We start from the raw sequence: 22,838 nt of genomic DNA, 5'->3' as shown, positions 1-22,838 counted from the left end.
CTTACCTTATTTAAAACAAATATAAGATGCTTATGAGGTGTTTCAGTACGCATATATTTCTCAATCAGTTTGGACCGTGTTCCCATAGGGTCTCTGGCATCAAGAACCTGCAGTACTACATCCGAGGAATCTATTACTTTGTAAAGCTCATTCCAGATACGCTTGCTCTGTCCAGCCTGTAAAACAAGATGTCTTGTTAGCCGTGCATCTATTGATTCTGATGCCCATTCAGAGAACTCTCTCTCACTCTAATGTGAGTTCAATAAACACTAAGTCTAGAAAACATCGATTCAGCAAAGATCAAATTTCCTAACAAAAAACCCTTAGAAATATTTTTTATTTCATAATGAGAACTTTTCTTCTTGTCATTTGGACAAGTTCCCGAGAAGAGACAATACAGTATTCCCTTAAAGCTAGCAGAGGTTAAGTAAAATGGACCCTGCGAGAAACCAAAATCCGCGAGTTCTTCATACAGGTTCCTGGGGTGTGCAAAATACAGTACAGTAAGATCTCACATTTTGCGCGATTTCATTTTGCGTTTTTTAATTTCGCGAGCACTACCTAATGTAACCAAGTCTTATATTTGGCGTAAAATATCGTGAATTTCGCGAGATCCAGCCAGCTGAATGCGAGATCCAGCCAGCTGAATGCGAGATCCAACAAGCTGAATGCGAGATCCAGCAAGCTGAATGCGAGATCCAGCAAGCTGAATGCGAGATCCAGCAAGCTGAATGCGAGATCCAGCAAGCTGAATGCGAGATCCAGCAAGCTGAATGCGAGATCCAGCAAGCTGAATGCGAGATCCAGCAAGCTGAATGCGAGATCCAGCAAGCTGAATGCGAGATCCAGCAAGCTGAATGGGAGATCCAGCAAGCTGAATGCGAGATCCAGCAAGCTGAATGTGAGATCCAGCAAGCTGAATGCTGGCCACTGCCTTGAATGACATCACAGCCCTCATACCAGTTACAGTTATTTCTGCTACAACACGTGTTGTGTAAACGCGAATTGGTTGCAACGTGATTGATGAATAGGGGAATGCTGTTTGTAAAATGCAAACTTTTGCATACGAATGTATGCGATTCCATCCTCAACGTTTTAAGCGCGGGGTTATGCAATGTTTACAGTTCACATTCGACATCACATGTTCAATTGATTCGTACCTTTTGTTTGTGAAGTGTTTTTTGAGGGGTACTCCATAAATTTTTATTTATTTTTTGCAAATTTAGCTGTTACCCATAAATACTGGATGAAAAAAATAAGTAAAAAGAATGTTTCGCAGTGAGAACTAATAACGGTTTACACCAGCGCTCTCTGTTTACATCACGTGACGAGTTGAATTGCGCAGTTTCTGTCAATTACTCCGTGATTTTCGTTATTTTCTCCAATTTTGTTGTGTTAGCGATGAATGTGGAAAGACATAGTAAGAACAATGTTTCCAAGAAGCGTTCTGGTGATCGAATTGCCGGTGGTGAACGTAAAAGAGGTTTAAAAGAACGCAACTATCGCATTGTAGCCTGCCCCATCCTAGCGACCGCCCGGGCTGTTATTGTGTGCTTTTTTGGGTGGTGCTACCACCTGTCGAGTCAAGATAATGGCCTCTACCTCTACTGGGGGTCCTACTGGTGCTGGGACAGACCCACCTAAGTGGTCAAACAAGGAAAAGGAGAAGCGGGACTATCAAAAGGGAGTTTAAGTATGCCAAGTACTCGATGCAGGATAAGCAGTGTGATTAAATTACTTGAAGAAGGCGTAAATGCTAGTTCCGGAAAGCACAATCAAGTAAGTAAAGGCAGAATTTGCATCATTTGAAGGTTATAAATGGGAAAATCAGAGTTTGATGTCGAGTGGCCAGTCTATATTGCTATTTTTCCCATTAGTTTATGTATTGGCATTTGGCGCAATTTTTCCAGTCTATATTACTCGCAAAATACAAGATCTTACTGTACATATAAATAGCTATATGCATATGTATAACAACATTATGTCCACATGTCCCTTAAACTATGAGGGTTTAAACAACTAGGCCCTCGCCCCTTTGCGGATTGCACTACAGGTTGCATGGGGAGCAAGGGAGCTTGTGTACGGCGTCTGACAACTTCCACTACTGGCCGTGAGGGGTCTCTGTGGTCTTTACCACTCCTCGCCCCACCTTACAGTGGGAGGGAGAGATTAATGCATGGTACCATTGTTACATATAATGAAACTATAAAAGTTGTGGAAAAATAATTGCAATACTCTAATGTGACTTATAAACAAAGCAAATGATATAAAATCTATAAAATAAGAAATATGTAGAGCATGGGTTGAGCGAGGACTTACTGTAATTGTATTTAGATCATATTAAATAAATATAACAAATTAGTGGATCCAAGGAAGCACAATTTTGGCTTGACTTGACAAGTGACATGGGTTGTTGTGTCAGCGCCAAAATTACTAACCAGTGTCAGTGACCAGTGCCAACACGAAAACATATCGTCACAAGTCAATCAGGTCAGAATCTCCACCCTAGGTAGTGCTGGGGAGGTTAAATTTTAGGCAAGGTCAGGTCAAATGTGAATAGGCCATGTGACTTTGATCTGACCTTACATGAAATGAGATCCAAACTGACATCCCTAGTTATCACTACTGGCCTATTCTCACAAGGACCTGACCTAAACATTGTAAGAGATCAAAGATTTCAAACGGTTGATTCTCTGTGATTTGTGACTTTACGGTATTTTGGATAAAATGAATTTAGCACATGTATAACAAATTGTAGTGCATGGCTGCCACTCACGCTCCCAAATGCTAATATTCCTGGCTCAAAGTTTCTATATTTTTTACATAAATTATACATAATGTGTTTATAAACACTTGTTATTTTCGAAATTCATCTGAAACAATAACTGTAAATAATTGGTTAAATGTAATGCATAAAAATATTACACAGAATATCTTAAGAACCTACATAAATTTCTGGCCTTACATGTTGTTAGATGTTGGAGCACTTGGTGATGATCCTCCCCCTCCTGCCCTATTCCCTCCTCCACCGTGCTGTACTGAACAAGGCAACTAAATCTAGTTTTAGTGGGAGTACGGGTAGTGCGCACTTGTGAGGGAGATGAGCTGTCATGAGGTAAGCCATGCCGAGATGGCTGAGATACCACATGTGCAACACTTTTTTATTTTTCCTTCTAGCCACAATGACATGTCAGGCAGTTCCTTTCACACTAGGATGCTTGTTGAAGGGCCTCACTGACACTAGAAGGGCCAAGGAAACTAGAAGAGGCCTCAGGAGGCACCACACTATCACCACGTGGTACAATCTCCTTGTACTTTTTACTTTTTCCCACACCTCCATCTTCACTAGCAACACGAGGCATGGTTCAAAACTATCACAACACCGTAATTAATAAATGTGATGAACGAGAAATTAGCTCAAGCCACGAGAAAATGGTGGGAAATATATGTCAAGGTTACGTCCTGTGCTGTTGAACCACAAAGGGAGACTAGTGTGCTCACTGACGTAACCTTGGAGGCAGTCTACATAGGTGCCAGATCACACCGACATTGCCAGATGTGTGTCTTGCGTGTCTAATGCTCATATGCAAACATAAAATTATTTTATTGTAATTTTTTAATTCATACCCAAATTTGTGTATGAAAACCCCAAGAGTGTTAAAATAAAGTTAGCTTATCTCAAAGCCAATGTTACAACTTAGAATACCATACGTATTCCCATCACCATATAAGGTAATAAAGTATATTAGTACTGTATATATAAATAATGGCATTAAGGTTTCACGGAGCTTTAAAAAGACTTGGCTTCAGCTTCATGACTTTTTTAATGTCTGGCTTCAGTTTCATAACTTTTAGTCTGGCTTTGGCTTCGACTTGGAAGCTGGAGGCTTGACTTTGTCCCCATGCCTGACTGCTGTACTACTTGTGGTTTCTCCAAGGGTAAATTGTTTCTTCACCTTGTTTTCCAAATGTCAGTGGCACAGCTAAGTGGCGTTTTGTGGCCGATCTGCCATCATGTGTTATTTACTGTGTTTTGTTTGCATGTGACCCTAGTACAGGGGTCCTGATCTAGTCTAATATAGTCTCACCTATGTCATATCAAATGGCTTATATCCATCCTGCATGCATGTCAATAAACCTCATATACATCAGCAAAGACTGACACATCCTCCAGCCATCCTAAGATTTTTATTCTAATTTCAGTAAGTTTAGAGCTGGAATGGTCACAGTTCTTTAGAGTACACAATTGCAAACAGACATTCTCCAAGGTGACTGTCCAATCAGCACCAGCACCAGACACTAAAGATGAGTGTATCAAACATGCAGCCAAACATTAACAGCTTAATCAGTGCTAAGCAAAGGGATTATGCTCAATGACAGGCAGAAAGTCCAGAGTAAATCCAAATGATACTGCTCAAAACCTGACTTGAAAACCACTTCTCCTTCACTGTTTTACTGTACAGGTACTTTGTTTATTTTATTATTCTAACATGAGGTAACTCTTTATCAACACAGTAATACACAAAGTCAAGTGGTAACTAATTAAGCAAACATTTATAAAATACTATTGTGTTAAACAATAACATATGTATTGTAAGTGCAATACTTTATCTCCAAAGTAAAATATTTTGTTTGTAAAAGGTACACTAAACTGCACAAAAAACAATCTGACCAACAGTGAGAAAATTAAAACTAACCTTCAGGAACCACTCAGGTGGGAGCTCTTGTGTGTCAGGATCATCACGAACAAGATCTTTATCTTTTTCAGATTCATATTGACCAAAAGCTTCCTCAGCTGATTTAGCATACTGAGTAAAGTCTTCAATCTAGAAAAATAGAGAGAGATAGAATAGGTTCCAGGTAATGACACATTTTCCTGGAAAGAGAAATGTGCATGTACAGTTAGCCAAGTACTGTAGTAAGTGAGACAAACTGTGGCTGATGAAAACATCTGGCACCTCATTGAGTCAGTAGTAGTACAGGAATACCTTGCTATTCGCAACCCCCGCTTTTCCGCAATTGGTATTTTAACACTCCTATTTGATATTCACAAGGCATACCCAGCTTATTCTCAAATGAAAAATTATGATACCCTACAATAATATTTAAAATCGGATGGGATAAATGCAGCTCTCATATCCCAATGTAAGACCCGCTTTACAAGAACTTTTTTTTCGCATGTACACACCTGTGCAATTTAGAAATCAATGAAGTACAGTAAAGCCTCCGATAACGACCGTTCAACTAACGAAGAATCATCTCTAAGACCCTGGTTAATTTAGGACCCAATTTAATTTACGTAATTATTTTCTTCGTATTTACGATAAAAAAAAAATTACATTTTCGTATAAATAATAACTGAATCCTGATATAAAAAAAACCCACGCCTTGTGCACGGAGGCTGCCAGGCTTGTTAGTGGTGATGCCAGCATCACTAGTATAAACAATCGCAGCTGGCATCTGAACAGGAAAATGAGAAAAACTTTCTCAGGTTTCACACAACATTTTTGCATCCCTATTCAACATGAGCAAGAGAGCATGTGATGGTAGTGTTGTTTCAAAAGCTAATAGGAAGTGTATAAGCTTAGCCGAGAAACTAGATGTGTTAAAACAATATGAAAAAGGTGAGAAGTCTGTGGATATTATATGGAGCAAGCAATGAACACATTTTCTGAAGTGAATCCATTAACAGAACAAAGCATCAAAATTTAAATAAACGCACATGACCTCTACATAGATGTATAATGAGAAAAGAAAGCAGCTGTGCAAGGTTCTTTCAACAGCTTTATTATTCTAAGGCCTAAACCATCAACTTCAGCTATACCATCAAATTCAGCATCATAAGCAGCTTCAACATCAACTTCAGGTTCAGTAACAGTTTCAGCAACAGCTTTATGGAAAGCTACAGCTTCAGCCAGAGTTGAACCTGAAGACTTCGCTGAGTAAAAACTCGCACATCATCAGTGGCTGTCCTTATGTTTTAGACTTTACCACCATTGGTGAGTAGAATTTTTGTTTTACATTCGTAAATATTATTTAAAACATATATGAACAGTAAATAAGTGTTGCTTTCATATTCATATGTAGAGAAATGACGATACGTTTTCACATGTACGCACTAACTGTTCATTCGTTGGTGTTCCCAATCTGTCTCGCTTTATTTCTTTACCATTAGTGGTTAGCTACTTCTAGTGTTCCATTTATTAACATTAAATAACATTACTTAAAACATACATACAGGTATTCAATTTTTTTCACATTAAATTCACTACAGCTAGAACCAGGGTCTTATTTTCTTCAGTTTCTTATGAAGAACCATCGTCACTCACGAAAACAATGCCGTCTTGTCTCATCGAGTGTTTTAATATTCTACGTATTATTAATGAATTGCATTGTTCATTTCACATATATAAACATTAATCCAATCAAATACATATACAGTATTACCCCGCTTTACGCGGTTTCACTTTAAGCGGTGCCTCGCCAGAACCGAACTTTCACTTAACGCGGTTCATCTACCCATATACGCGGTGAAGTAGAATTTTTTTGTTTTATTTAGCTCATAAAATTCACACAAATTACCCGGCCAGAATATAATTTACATTGCTGGAATTCTTACAATATGATGATCATTTTGAATATAAACATCATAGATTTTGCATTAGACATACAAATTTTAGATATAATGTTTACTCTGAGTAAATATGTTATCTTTTGTGCAAAATATATGACATTTATATTCGAAATATTCCTGGTCTTAAAAGGAATCCAGCACTGTCAATTATATTATCCTAACTTTAGTTCGAGGTATTATTTATTACTAAAAAGGTAAATATTCTGGTTTTCCCTTCAGCAAATGAAGTTCACCAACTTACAATAGGCTAAATTACCTTACAACGTGTTTTCAGTAGTCTATGTTGAAGTTCTTAGCACAGGTTAACTTATCATATCATATACGGTATCACAGTTCTCATTGATCTACAAAAAATATCGGTAATAAAAACCTTTTCAATATTTCACACTTAATATAATACCCGGTAATCTACTTCAACCTCCTATTGTTTACAACGACGCATGACGCACCACCAGCTGTTGAGTATCAGCTAGACGGTACACGTGTTTTTCGAATCGTTTTCAGTTAAAAAACTGTTACATCACATGTATATTTTACCTTAACTGTGCCTGAATGAATATACAGTGACCCCTCGTTTAACGAACGCCTCGGTTAACGAAATTTCGGTTGACGAACTGCCTTCCATAAGGATCTTCAATTCGGTTAACGAACAAAAATTCGGTTAACGAATTTCTTACGAACCGACCTCAACATGTTTTCGCTTGCACTGGCCGGGCAACCAGCTTTACTATCAGTCCGCCAATACATTAATCGGTTCTAGGGCTTAAATTCCTAACTATTTTAGTAAATATCAAGAAGTTTATACTATTCAATAATTTTAAAAGTTTAATATTCAATTTTTTAGTCATTTTAACAATTATTGAACATAATTGAAGGTAAAGTGACTAGTTTAAAGCGCAGCATCCAGCCTCTTAACACAGCAAACAGGCGTTAGTCTCTCTCTGTTTTCACTGGAGGTAACATCTTGCTTGAGACTCTCTTCAACTAAACGCTTTTTTCTGTGTTTCCAAGCAAATTATTGGTCATTTTGAAATATATTTTACATATTGACAATATATAATGCAGTACAGTGTTGATTTAAAGAAAATAATCTTGAAATACACCAAGAGAACTAAAATTTTATGGGTGAAATGGTGCCATGGGGTGACTTCTCTTCCACCCCAATGCCTTCTCTTCTTCCTTCTCCTCCACCCCCATTGTAATTCCCATCATCTTCATCATCATCATCCAGGAGCCTTCTACATACACACCTCAAAGTAAGTGAACTTTTCTACCATTTTTGTTGAATTTAGGAAATTTTCGGTGAGCTGGAACCAATTACCCAAAAACCCATTGAAACAATGGTTTCGGTTAACGAACGACCTTCTGGAACGGATTGAGTTCGTTAACCGAGGGGTCACTGTATTCTCGGAAATAAATAGTAGTTTTGCTGAAACGTGATGTATTTTAATGTAAAATAGGATAAAATACATGACGAAAACAAAAGATTTTACCTAACCTTCCGATGTTCAAGAGAAGTTACTCGTTTTTTTTAATAGTTTTTGGTTAAAATACTGTTATATTACAATGATATTCTATTCATACTGTGCTTGATATAATACATTCATGGAAATGTAATATTTTTGCTGAAATGACGTACGTATTACAGTGGAAAGTGGGATAAAATCGTGACGAAAACAATGACTTTGAAATATAATGCAATATTAACCCCTAAATCGGTTAATTCGGACAATCGGCTAAAACGGACACCCTTCCCCCCCTATTAGTCCGAATTAACAAGGGTCGACTGTATATCAAGCACAGTATGAATAGAATATCACTAATATAACAGTATTTTAACCGAAAACTATTAAAGAAACGAGTAACATATCTTGAACGTCAGAAGGTTAGGTAAAGTCTTTTGTTTTCATGTAGTTTATCCTAATTTACATTGAAATACATTACGTTTCAGCAAAACTACTATTTATTTCTGAGAATATGGAAATGTAATATTTTTGCTGAAATGACGTACGTATTACAGTGGAAAGTGGGATAAAATCGTGACGAAAGCAATGACTTTCGCTTTCTTTCGTTCAAAAGATGTTACCGTAATCGCTTTTCGAATGGTTTTCAGTTAAAAACTGTTGTATTACAATAATATTCTATCCTAATTCACTTGTGATACAACAGCTTTTAACTGAAAACGATTCGAAAAACACGTGTACCGTCTAGCTGATACGGCAGAGCCCTGGTCGCAATCAGACCAGAAATTGTGGCGAAATCTTTTAAGAAACGTGGGATTTCGAATGCTCTTGATGGAACAGAAGACGACTTGTTGTGGGATTATGAGGCTAATGAGAGCGTGATTGAGGATGAAGATATTGATGATCCTATGGCTGATGATGGTGTTGATCCATATGACGATGCTGTTCAAGGAGAGGACTGGGAGGAGCTGTTTGGTGCTGCAGATGATGACAAGGAAAATGATTTTGATGGATTTTAATGAAAATATTCAGAAATATGTTATCATATTTATTCAAGTGAATTAGGATAGAATATTATTGTAATACAACAGTTTTTTAACTGAAAACCATTCAAAAAGCGATTACGGTAAATCTTTTGAACAACGAAAGAAAGCGAAAGTCATTGTTTTCGTCATGATTTTATCCCACTTTCCACTGTAATACGTACGTCATTTCAGCAAAAATATTACATTTCCATATTTATTTCTGAGAATATATTCATTCAGTCACAGTTAAGGTAAAATATACTTGTGATGTAATATTTTAATGAAAATACCCGGTATTCAGAAATACGGTATCGTCGTTTTCTTTAGTTTCAAATTTAATTAACAAAGATTGATGTTTCAAATGTAATAAAAAAAATTTATGCATCTATAAATAAACTTTAAAAAATGAATACTTTGTTTTATATCGTCCTGTGCTACCATACCATGCATTTGGCTACTTTGGGCTTGCTATGATGACGCAAGAGATCTGCCCTGGCAACTGTACCAACACTCACAGCTGGTGGTGCGTCGTTTCCATTGTTTACTGGTAAATATTTTTCAACCTAACGAAACTATTACCCGTTTAGAGGTCGACCCCCAATTTTTTGCCAAAAAATTTGGTCTTAAAAACTCGAACTACACACAGGTATATACGGTAAATAAGGACAAGGGGGCCCAGGGGTGTTTTTAGAGGGGCAGCAAAAATACGCGGATTCTTAACATTCACGGGTATCTCTGTTAAGGGCCGACTGTATTCTTAAAAAGATAAATGAAGTGGTATCCTTAAATGCGCATGTATATGTTGGCGTTCCCAATCCATCTCACTATTTTTTTCTTTGCCATTAGTGGTTAGCTACTTCTATTGTTCCATTTAATAACATTAAATAACATTACTTAAAACATTATATTAATTTTTTTACATTAATTTTACTACAGCTACAACCAGGGTCTTATTTTCTATATTTTCTCGTGTAGAACTATCATCCCGGACTCCCGGCTGTAAACACTTACGAAAACAATGGCGTCCCATCTCCTCTTGTGTGACCATATTATTATTCATTTATATTGTATAAAGTGCATTCATAAACATTATTTAAAGAATAAAGTTTGCAATTTTCATTAATTGTATTGTTTTGGGGGGAAAAGAGGATAAAAGCCACACAGAAGATATGAAAAGGTCACACTTGGGAAAGCACCTCATTATTATTGCTTTATTTTAATGGTACTTAATGATTCGCGATACAATGATTCACCTTAGACTGCAATATTGGAGGACACAATACCGTCATTATTCGAGGCTTTACTGTACAATCGGACCATTCACACGGAGTATGCACGTGAAAATTCATGCGCAGGAGACGTTAACCCTACACCCATATCTCCGTTAGCCGGAATCTCTCAAACCCGCAACTCTCTGATAGACAGAATTGAAATTTTCTTAGAAAATTGTTCTCAAAGATTGAATTTTCCAGAAAATTAGGACTTTGGGAATGATTTTCTGAGGGGCACATTTTCTTGAAAATTTTCAGAAAACTTTCCCAGTACATGTACCTGGAAAATTCTGGAGAGGGTGAATTTTTGGGTGTCAAAGAGTCGTCTTACCAAGATATCTCGCATTCCCGAAAGTGCTCTGCACCAATTGTTCTGGCTAATGGAGACATCACTGTACTTCCAAGCATTCTAGAATTCTTCATGTGCCAATGGTAAATGCTAGTTTAAATATTTACACTCATTTACAAATGTTGTAAACACACACACACACCTACTACTACTTTGCTGTCACTCGGAAACGAGTATGACGATCATCCATTAGCGAGTTCTGAGGTGACTAAAGAGGCCGAAACGGGACCAGCAGAATCGTTCACAGACGTAGCAAATGTGGAGGGCTACATCTAGAGCGGGAGGGGCGGCAGCGTCTTTCTGGTGTTGGCGCTTGTCTGCAGCGGTTTGCAGTCGGGCTACTCAAAAGTATTGACACCTTCTCGTGTGATGCTCCTCCAACCGTTACAATGTGGAGTAGTCGTCTCCCAGGTAAAGGGGTCGATTTGGCACTTTTTCAGGTTTGTCTTAAGACTACCCTTATACCTTTTCAGTTGCCCGCCAGCGCTACGTTTACTATTCATTAGGTGACTGTAAAGTAGCTGCTTTGGCAATCTACTGTCGTCCATGCGGGTAACATGGCCAGTCCAACGTAGTTGTTCATGGATAATGGTAGCCTCGATGCTCCTACAGTTGGTGCCAGCAGGGATACTGGCGTTTGTTCTCGTCTTCCCAGCGAACTCGGAAGATGGAACATAGACTACGCTGGTGAAAGTTTTCAAGCACCTTGAGGTGCCTACAGTATGTGAACCATGTCTCACTGCCATACAGCAGGGTGGGGAGGGCCACTGCTCGATATATGTGTAACTTTGTAGAAAATTTCAGCTCCCTACAGATGAAGACACGGATTCGGAGTCTGCCAAAGTCTTGACATGCACATCCGATCCAATGCTGAATCTATTCATCGATGTCTGCGGTGGTGGACAGGTGGGAGCCGAGATACCGAAAGTGGGTAACAATAGTTAGGGTAGTACCGTTAAGCTGGATGGATGGTGGAGGTGAGGCTGAACTAAGGGCAGGCTGAAAGAGAATCTGGGACTTATGTACATTCACTTCAAGGCCGAAGTGTGCATACGCGTCTGCTTAAGTGTTCAGGATCTTCTGTAGGTCGCATTTAGTGTGAACGACATGGGTGAGGTCGTCTGCAAACCGAAGTTCAGTAATGGAAGCTGCTGACACCTTTGTTCCCACCTGGAGTCATCTATGTTGAAAAGATCCTTCATCCAGTACCCTATGTCCACCCCGCCGGCTAAATTTGAAGAGTTAGTGCCAGTACACACCCTTGTTTAACCCCCGTTTGGATGGGGAAGAGCTCAGACTGGATATCATTGTGCAGGACACTGCCGTTCATGCCATCGTGGAGTTCCCTCACAATGACGATGAATTTTTGTGGGCAGCCAAAATGGGTGAGGGTCCACCAGAGGGCTTCCCTGTTGACCGAGTCGAAGGCCTTGGTTAGGTCGATGAAAGCCATGTACAGGTCACGACGTTATTCTCTGCACTTTTCCTGTAGGTGACGGGCAGCAAAGATCATGTCAGTGGTACCTCATGATGGTCTAAAGCCACATTGAGATTCTGGGAGGAAGTTTTTCGCCTCAGGAAGAAGTCTGTTTAGGAGGATTCGGGCGATAATTTTGCCAGCTATGGACAGCAGAGAGATCCCACGGTAGTTCACAGTCTGACCGGTCTCCCTTGTTCTTATAAATATTGATGATGGCAACATCTTTATCAGCTTGGGGTATTTCCTCCTTTTCCCATACACAGTAATATCTTCGTTAGCTGGAATCCCTCAAACCCTGAAATCTCCGATAGCCAAAATTGAAATTTACTCGGATACTCATTCTCAAAAAATTTCCGGCTTTAGGAACAAATTTTCCAAGGTTGAAAATCAAGAGAATTTTCTGAAAATGTCTTGAATAGAGATGAAAAATAAAGTATTTTTTTTTTTTTTGGGGGGGTGGGAGGGACCTGACCTGACTCAATGTCAGGTGGAGGTAGGGTGGGGGATTAGTGGTCTCATATTACTGATCTTCTGATGGAATGTCAGATCACCCTTTCTTGGGTGGGGAATTAGTGGGTCTCTTGACCTGAAGATGTCTTGAATAAACACGAAACCTTAAGTATTTTTAGGGAGATTGTGATAAGTATAAGTGTAATGATTGTTTATCAGACCACAGCTTACAGCCCAGAGAAATACAACACATATAACAGTAAGTAGATGCCCACGTGGTAACCCACATAGGTTGACACACCCTACAGTGACAGTAAGACCTGGCCCAAGAGAGGTCACGGACAAGGTAATTGAGTTAACAACCGTGTTACTCAAGAAACTACACCTGGGCAAACACCTGCTGTCCAGACCTGACCCAAGGAGAGGTCACGGTCTCATTGACTCCGAGTCCTCACCGCCATGCGATTAGCATAACCCGGCGACATGACCGTGTTAAAGAATCCACACCCAGCCAAGACACACCCGGGTGGTAATAATTAGTAAGCATTACCGACCGGCGACATGACCACGCACCTGGACAAACACAGATTTAACCAGTTTAGTATTAATTAGGAGAGGTCATCTGCCGGCTCTCCTCCAATATAAAGGCCCTGCAGCTCCTTCCAAGGGGCATTAGTTTCACATCACTGAAGGCAGAAGACAGAGTCACGCTCGTGACTAGTCGAGGTCGGGAGGGAGACTTCCCTCCTCAGCACCGCGTCTCCAGCTAGCAGAGTCTCCCATAGGAGACATAGTCCAGCAGCACCCGCGAGGCCTCCCTTAAGTCACACGTGGATCATTGTCAGAGCTATCCATAGGGTGAGTTACTTAAGGTGGGAAGTGTATCCATTTTGTTTGTGTCCGAGAGTCAGTGTCAAGTAACGTAAATATAATGTTCTAGTAACTTCGATATAATGTTCTATTAAGCGTCTGTGTCACTGAGTGAATAATAAATAGCTGTACTTATAATTGGTGTTTAGAAAGATTTCCCCTAAGAACGTAATTACAGTTAAATAACTAACCGGCCACGCTACCAAACTTTCTCACTTTACTTCCTACAACTATAAACATTCTACCTAAATCCCCCTCATTATATAAGTATAAATGCGCAAAGTTGTATCCCTTCAACTTTACATTACATATCATTTTAAAAAGCAGAAATGTGTGGAAGATTAGATGTGGAGTGGAAAGGAGTTGTAACATGCACCAGTGTTGCCAAGCGATAAGCTCCTCAACAACTGATCTTTTAATTCGCCTCTTTGCAGTCACACAACAAAACCCTCGCTGGATGCTTGTTGTCTTAATTTCTGTGTGTGTGTGTGTGTGTGTGTGTGTTTTGAGCTTGCCAAGCACATTGTAGGATTCGAAGTTGATGAAGAGTTTGTTCAGGAGTCAGGTGGTTACATGCCAAGACACTTACACAGCACACACATTAACAGCACTACTAAACCATTGTCTTATAACATTTTACCAGTGTTGTACGCATCAAAGAAAAAAAGTGGCGCCGCCAGCGTCAGCGTAAACAGCCGAGATATTTGATGCCGTCAGCGTCGGCATAAACGATTTCATAAATTGATGCCGTCAGCGTCAACGAGTTTTCAGTGGCGTACAAATGCAGCCCCGAAACGCGTATTTTCCTGTGTATGGGAGTAACATATGCAAAATAAAAAATATTCATTCATTTTTAATCATTTATGATTTATATAATATTTTAACTATTCATCTGTTCCCCAGCAAGAATATTAGCATCTCAAAATGCTTGTCGCTCATTCTGCTGCGCTTGGGCCTCAAGACTTCCTTGCCCATGGAGAACATGCACCCCACGGCAGCACTAGAGGGGATGGGGGTGTTGTATTTGGTGAACAACTCCTTCATGGCCTTGTCGGTCGTCTTTATAACAAGATAATTGAAAATCGAACTTGGAAAATCAAAGTTTAGAAGTTGACGAACAAATTGACGCTTGACGCTGCGCTCGGGTGAAAAGTTGACTGCGTCACTTGTAGTGTCACCTGCCCAAAAAATTGATGGTGTCAGCGTTAACAAAAAGTTGCCGCCGTCCATTGATGGCATTAAATTAACGGCGTCAAAGTACAACACTGCATTTTACATTATAATTTATATTTTAAAATTAACTGATACATGATAGCTCGACAGGGCTAATTTTGCACTATGACAACTGATCAATGAATAAACCAGGACATATGGAGACTCATTATATATTAGTGATGTTACAAAGCTTTGAAACTACAACCACAAATTATCACATCCTGGTCTTATGACCTGAATGTCTTGAATGACATTATTTTGTAGCTATAAGGAATATACAGTACATAGTACTATACTGTATTGTAAATGAAGGGCACATGTATTAATAAGCACAGATTATTACAGTAACATACCTTTATTAATTAATGAAAAACAAATAAATATAATTGTACTGAACGTATCATGAATGAGTCAGTACTTTAGACAAACAGTGAGGGGAGGGGGGTGGGTCTGTCACCTTCCCCCAATGGATCATTCAACCTCTTACAAGTTCACAATGAGAGATTAACCTTATAAAATGTCATTGACTTGACTTCCGAGAATATAATTTGCATTGCTGGAATTCTTGTAAGATAGCAATTAATTTGAGTACAGTATAAACATCCTTTATTTTGCACCACACACACACACACACACACATGGGAATTAAGACAACAAGCAGCCAGTGAGGGTCTTGTTGTATGACTACATGGAGGTGAACTAAAAGATCAGCTGTTGAGGAGCTTATTGCTTGGCAACACCGGTGTATGTTACCACTTCTTTCCACTCCATCTCTCTAATCACCCGCACCTTTCTGCTTTCTCACTCCATATTTAAAAATGTTATGTAATGTAATGTTGCAGGGTTACAACTTTGCTCATTTATACTCACACTTATCACAATTTCCTTAAAAATACTTAGGTTTTGTGTTTATTCAAAACATCTTCATGTCATGAGACCCACTAATCCCCACCCAAGAAAGGGTGACCTGACATTCCCAGAAGGTCCGTAATATGAGGCCACTAATCCCCCACCCTACGTCCACCTGACATTTTTTTCAGGTCAGGTCAGGTGCCCCTCAAAATACTTTAACTTTCATCTTTATTCAAGGCATTTTCAGAAAATTCTTTTGATTTTTAACCTTGGAAAATTTGTCCAGATAGCTGGGAATTTTTGGAAAATTCCGGCTTTGGGCATGATTTTCTGAGCAAATTTAAATTTCAGCTATCAAAGATTTCCGGGTTTGAGGGATTCCGGCTAACAGAGATATTACTGTGTACAATAGCATAGTTTTTGTAAACAATTTTTTTATTGTTTTATCATTTATAAAGGTTAAAAATTATTTTTGGAAAAGTTGATTTTTCTCGACTTACCCCGCGTGGGGGATACGGCCTGTGACACCCTAGCCCGGGGCATAGGGGGTAACAAAGCATTCTTGGCTGACTGTGTCCTGGTACAGTAATGTACAGTACTGCACAACACAAATTGTATGCAAAAACAGCAGCTAACGAGGGATCAACCTTGTACAATGGCAGCAGAATATGAATTAATCACACAAGTCATCCAATTTGCTCAACCTGTTAAAAATCTAAATTTAATAATTATAAGAGATATAGGCAGCTTGATGAAATGAGTCTGAGTATAGGTCTTTCATCAAAAGTGAGAGAATTTTTTTTACCCAAGACCTTTATATGAATATTTTATATATTAAAGTTAATTCTTCTTAATCTAAAAAAATAAAATAAATAAATAAAAATAAACTAACAAGGGGTGGCCTTAATGTCTACCTGGGACAGCAAACCCTCACATTACACCAAATTCTAAGAGGTAGCCACTCAAGGAACATTCCTATAGTCTGAACAATCTAGCACAGTTGTATATGAAAAGTAAAAAGTAAAAAAAAAAAAGTAAAATGGTTATGGACATATGGATGGCTAATTAAAGCAAGTAAGCAACAGTTCATTTTGACAAAAATTTACCATTTAGTCACTGCTTAAACAAATAAGTCAAACTTATAATACCATGTAAAACGCTACTTGAAGGAACCAAGAACAAACACAGGATTGGCATTATTTGTAGTTATCCATTTACTCTTACAGCTGTAAAGTCCCCACCAACCACACAGCACCATTATCTCCCATTATCTTGCACATTACTGCATTTGGATGTCCAAATCCATCACACCTCATTTCAACTGTGTCACTCATATCCATCCTTCCATGTTCTTGGTCCTCCTCCCACAGTGCTCTGAAATAATCACTACAGTATTTCTACATTTGGACAATAACAAATGGTTACCTTAACATTTTGACTTCTTAATACTCACCTTGAAATTTGGCTTCTTTCTCGTCTTTTTCTTACCAAACACACAAACATACGGCTCAGTATCCAGGATGTGGACGCGGGCATTCTTAGCCGTTTCATTAAGCAGGGAGATGGGTAGTGTCGTTTTCCTCATTACAACCTGTTGATAATATGTAACTAAACAACAGAACCAAAAGACATACACGGCCATTTTTTTAAACATTCGGGTTACTTATTAGTATCCCGAAAGTGCCCTCCGAGCCTAATAAATTTTTAAACCAAATTTTGTTGGGTTACCATTTGGTAGTCCGACAATATTATTGGAAAGTTCGGAATAAGTCCTCGGGTGTGGGTAGGCACCCGAAAGACTTATCCCGAATGTTCAAAATAGTTATATATGAATAGAAAATGTCTCTGAAATACAATATATGTAAATTAAGATGAGATAATAAAGAAAACAAATATTTAAATGTCCTAATAACCAATTCCAATGGAAATGTGTATACAGTCACGCGCCGGTTAACGTCCTGGATACGTTCTTGGAAACGTGACGTTAACCGAAATAGACGCTGTCCGATTGTCACATAAACTTTTTATTTATACTTACGTGTATGTGGAATGCTACTGTATATACGTACATATACACTTTTACTCTTAAATCACTACTGTAATGTGATACAGGTGATTAATTTTTATCTCTTGTGCAAAATACATGACGTTTATATTAAAATTATTCACTGTTTTACAAGGATTCCAGCAACGCCAAGCAGATAGGGGAGAGAGAGGGTGGGAGCGAGCGAGGGGGCGTGGGGGGAGGGGAGGTAGTACGTTTGACAGTTGGCACAGGCCCAGGTATAACGTGTGTATATTTATCAGTTCTTAGGTGACTAAGCTTCTCTCTTATAAAAAGCCAGTGAAATGACCTGGGTGAATATAATTAACATAGCTGGGATTCTTGTAAGATACTGATTTATTTGAATATAAACATGTTGTAATTCGCACTAGACATAACAATTTTAGTACCATAATCAAATTAGTAAATGTGCTTTCCAGCTTTGCACTAAGGTCATTTATTTATTTTACGTTTCTTTTAGTATGGTGTGTGCATGTAAATGAATTTAAATAAATGAAGAAATTAATGTAAATTTACCCAAAAATACAGTTGAAAAACTTTTTATAAAATGTACTACAGTACTGTACACTAATGTACTACATTTTTTATATCTTGAGTAAAATATATGATGCTTATATTCAAATTAATCTCTGTCTTGCAAGGATTTCAGCAATGGAAATTATATTATCCTAACTTTAGTCTGAGATATTATATAAAATAAATATAAAGACAGGGGGAGGTGAGGTGAGGTGACAGAATGTCTGGCGTTTGTTTGTTTATTTATTTGATAAGATTTGACAGTTGGCGCTGAAGTCCTGCCTGCGTGTTTATTTATCATTACAGTGAGTTCTGCTATAACGCGTGTTTTGACAACGCGAATTGGCTCTAACGCGATTGATGAATAGAGGAACAATATTTGTAAAACGCGAACGCGTTTGCTCTAACTCGATTCCACTCGAACGGTTGTTATGGCTTGGCGCGGGGTTATGCAGTGTTTTACAGTTCACGTTTGACATCACATGTTCAACTGAGTTATGTGTTTTGTTTGTGAAGAATTGCAGAAATAATTTATGTAATACAGTATTACCCCGCTTTACGCGGTTTCACATTACGCGGTTTCTCATATACGCTGTGCCTCGCCAGAACCGAACATTCACTTTCCGCGGTTCATCTACCCATATACGCGTGAAGTATAAATTGTTTTTTTATTTAGCTCATAAAATTCATACAATTTATCCAGCCAGAATATAATTTACATTGCTGGAATTCTTACAATTTGATGATCATTTTGAATATAAACATCATAGATTTTGCATTAGACATACAAATTTTAGATCTAATGTTTACTCTGAGTAAATATGTTATCTTTTGTGCAAAATATATGACATTTATATTCAAAATATTCCTGGTCTTACAAGGAATCCAGCAATGTCAATTATATTATCCTAACTTTAGTCTGAGGTATTATTACTAAAAAGGTAAATATTCTGGTTTTCCCACACATTTATCACGTAGGGAGGGTTGGTGGGGGGTGGGGGGGAGGGAGGGACCGACCGACCATCTGACACGGTGTAAAGAATATTTTTTTTTTTATTAACTGAAGATATTTGTTTTAGCTCATAAAATTCATACAAATTACCCGGCCAGAATATAATTTACATTGCTGGAATTCTTACAATTTGATGATCATTTTGAATATAAACATCATAGATTTTGCATTAGACATACAAATTTTAGATCTAATGTTTACTCTGAGTAAATATGTTATCTTTTGTGCAAAATATATGACATTTATATTCAAAATGTTCTTGGTCTTACAAGGAATCCAGCAATGTCAATTATATTATCCTAACTTTAGTCTGAGGTATTATTTGTTACTAAAAGTTAAAATTAGTTTTTTTCACCCAAGATTTCTCTGGTAGGGAGGGAAGGTGGGGGGGGAGGGAGGGTTGGGACTGACCGACCATCTGGCGCGGTTGGAAGAGGGGGGAGGCAAGTTGGGGTACTTTGATTGACAGATAGTGTCGTGAAGAATATTTTTTTGTTTATTAACTGAAGATATTTGTTTTAGCTCATAAAATTAATACAAATTACTGGACCAGAATATAATTTACATTGCTGGAATTCTTACAATATGATGATCATTTTGAATATAAACATCATGGATTTTGCATTAGACATACAAATTTTAGATCTAATGTAATAATTTGGTTTACACAAAGCAAGTATTTTATCTTTTGTGCAAAATATATGAAGTTTACATTCAAAATATTCCCTGACCTGCAAGGAATCCAGAAATGTCAATTATATTATCCTAACTTTAGTCTGCGGTATTATTTATTACTAAACGTTAAAATCTAGTGTTTCACCCAATCATTTCTCAGAGAGGTAGGGGCCAGTGAGCTGGGAAGAGGGGGGGGGGGACTTGAGTATTATTTGAATGGACATTAACCTGGCGACTGTATTTCTCTTAAATATTAATTGTGTGAGCATACCATCATAAAATTTAGATGTTATTTTTACTACAACATAGGTAATGTGTTGGAAAAAGTGGAGTTTGGGGGTCGGGCCAGTCTCTATTGGAATTAATCCCATATGTTCTGTTGTTCCATTTACGTGGAGTTCACTTTCCGCGGTACACCTGTGGGTTCAATTGACCACGTAAATCGGGGTACTACTGTATTTATGTATACAGTATACCTGTACATGTAAATTGTAAAATTTTAAATAAAAGAGAAAATCAAATTACGTAGCGTTTTACACCTAAGCTGTTTACATCACACTGTTTACAGTTCACGTTCGACATCACATGTTCAATTGAGTTATGTGTTTTGTTTGTGAAGAATTGCAGAAATAATTTATGTAATATTTATGTATACAGTAAACCACTCACAAGGTCCTACCACTAATTATTTTATACTGAAACTTACGTTTGGGAAGCTGGATTAAAATGAAGATTACCGGTACAGTATATTAAAATAATAAAAATGTATTATAAACCTGTCTAACATACCGTAAAAGAACAATATACCCCGGTAATAAACACAGCTGCTATCATCACCACCCTCCCATTTGCCAGTGACAAGAAAGGGAAAGTGACCTTGACTGTGACCGCCTGTGGCTATTTTTAGCCGTCCTTGTGTTCGGAGGTGGTCAGTAATGCATATCTGTATATTTACTGATGATAATACTTATCTCCTATAAATAATTCATTTAAAATTTATTTTTTTACAAAGAATATTCAGTAAATGACTGCGTTAATTCTTGAAACTACCGACAGTGGTAAATTTAGGATATAAATGATGAACAGAAGTCACGTCATGGATTCGGAGTTTGGTCCTTAATGATCACCATAAATGTCTGGTCAACTTCACCTACCAGGTATAATGGTAGCCTCCCTTTTTTGCGAAACAAGTATATAATTAAAGAAAATACTTGCAGTGTGTTTAATATATTACAGTATATTATAAATAAATAAATAAACAAATAAATCGGCAAATCTATTTCAAGTAAATGGAAATATTTTACTCACACCGACATTAGTTCCAGTTAAATAACTGACGCTTAAGTGAGTCACAAGTGTTTACACTACTGTACACCAGCCAGTAAAATTTGATGCCAATACTTTAAGTGAATTGGCCTTATTTTAAATAGCCAACCATAAATAAATGAAAAAGGAAAAAAGATCAAAGGTGAGAAAAATTATATTGTATGTATGTTGTGTTGTCAAAGGAAGAGAAGCAATTGAAACTCTGCAATTGTGTGTAAATGAGGCAGAAAGATAGATCAGCAACCTAAGACTTGGTCACAATTTTCGTGATGCCATATGGAAGTAGGATCTACCATTAGACAATACTGTACATTATGCTTCCAATATCTTCCCAGGTGGTAGTATCTCCCTGTTTGGTAGCTGCCTACAACTTTTAGTAATATTACTTTGATACAACATGATAAATTAGACAAACAATGAAAATAAACAAAAAAAGTTATTTACCAAGACCTTCTCTCTGAGAACAGAGGGTAAGAGATGGAGGGGAGATAAGACGGCTATTTATAGCCATCTTTGTGTCGGAAGGAGGAAGGAAGTGGCCGCACTAAATAATTCATTTAAAATTTATATTTTTTACATAGAATATTTAGTACATGACTGCGATTATAAAATAGGCCGAGATAATGTGTGTGTGATGTAAACAGAGCGCTTGGCCTCTCTCTGTGTATGGGTGGAATTCGTGGTTTACAGTGAGTGATACAAATGTCGTAACGCTACTAGGCTGAAGGCGCCTGAATACTACTTAAACACATCAAAACTATGTTAATTGATCACTGTATAATAAATTCATTCACTCATAATTTCAAATTCCCTTATCATCCTGTGTTATATACAGAAATACTTGAGTCCCTGAGCGAGTACACAAAAAGAAAACAGAGGACTAAGACATCCTGAGGTGGATAGAGAACGGACAACTCTACTGGGGGACTCAAACGTTTCTTATGTTTTGTGGGCACTGTAGCATAATATGAATAATATGTAAATTACAACTTACTTATATATATATATGTGTAAATTGTAAAAATTTAAATAAAAGAGAAAAACTAAATACAGTGGGGTATGTTATAACGAACGGATCCTACTACGAATATTCCTATAACGAACGGTTTTACCTATAAAATTGAGAATGCTATAACGAACACAACTCCTACAACGAACGCGGATGAATACCGGACTATTTCGCCTGGCGCATGAATATTGTTGTACCGCGACCCACAACAAGAGCGTCAGGCGCCATCTTTGTCTCATTGTGTAGCCAGTGCACCACTGTTATTGTTGAAATTTCGTCTTTTGATGTGGAAATTCGCGTTATTTGTATAACTATTTTGTTATACAAGTATACAATTGTAACAATGAGTCGTCCAAAGCGAGTGAGAAAGCTAATAACCCTTGAAACTAAGAAAGAAATTATAAAGAAACGTGAGAATGGAAGAAGCATTGCGAAACTTAGTGATGAATATGGGATGGCTAAATCGACTATATGTACGATTTTGAAGAATAAAGAGGAGTTAAAAACTGTGCAAGTGGCTAAGGGAATCTTTAGACTTAGCAAAGCAAGGTGTAATGTGATTGAAGAGATGGAAAATTTACTCTTAGTGTGGATAAAGGAGAAAGAAATGGCAGGTGGTAACATTA

General features: G+C 37.8%; 1 protein-coding gene across 1 annotated transcript in view; it reads right to left on the bottom strand.

Moving 5' to 3' along the window:
• LOC121869901 (nucleolar GTP-binding protein 2-like) overlaps positions 1-22,838 on the bottom strand; it is a 95,192-nt gene that overhangs the window by 22,863 nt on the left and 49,491 nt on the right. The window contains exons 5-7 of the mRNA XM_042371470.1: positions 17,063-17,200; positions 4,698-4,826; positions 6-176 (exon numbers count right to left, since the gene is read on the bottom strand). Of these exons, the coding sequence (XP_042227404.1) occupies positions 6-176; positions 4,698-4,826; positions 17,063-17,200 (438 nt within the window). The remainder of the gene's footprint in view (positions 1-5; positions 177-4,697; positions 4,827-17,062; positions 17,201-22,838) is intronic.

This window comes from Homarus americanus, unplaced genomic scaffold (assembly GCF_018991925.1).
Source record: "Homarus americanus isolate GMGI-L3 unplaced genomic scaffold, GMGI_Hamer_2.0 scaffold32583, whole genome shotgun sequence".
NCBI lineage: Eukaryota > Metazoa > Arthropoda > Malacostraca > Decapoda > Nephropidae > Homarus > Homarus americanus.
This window is presented reverse-complemented; position numbering and strand designations above follow the sequence as displayed.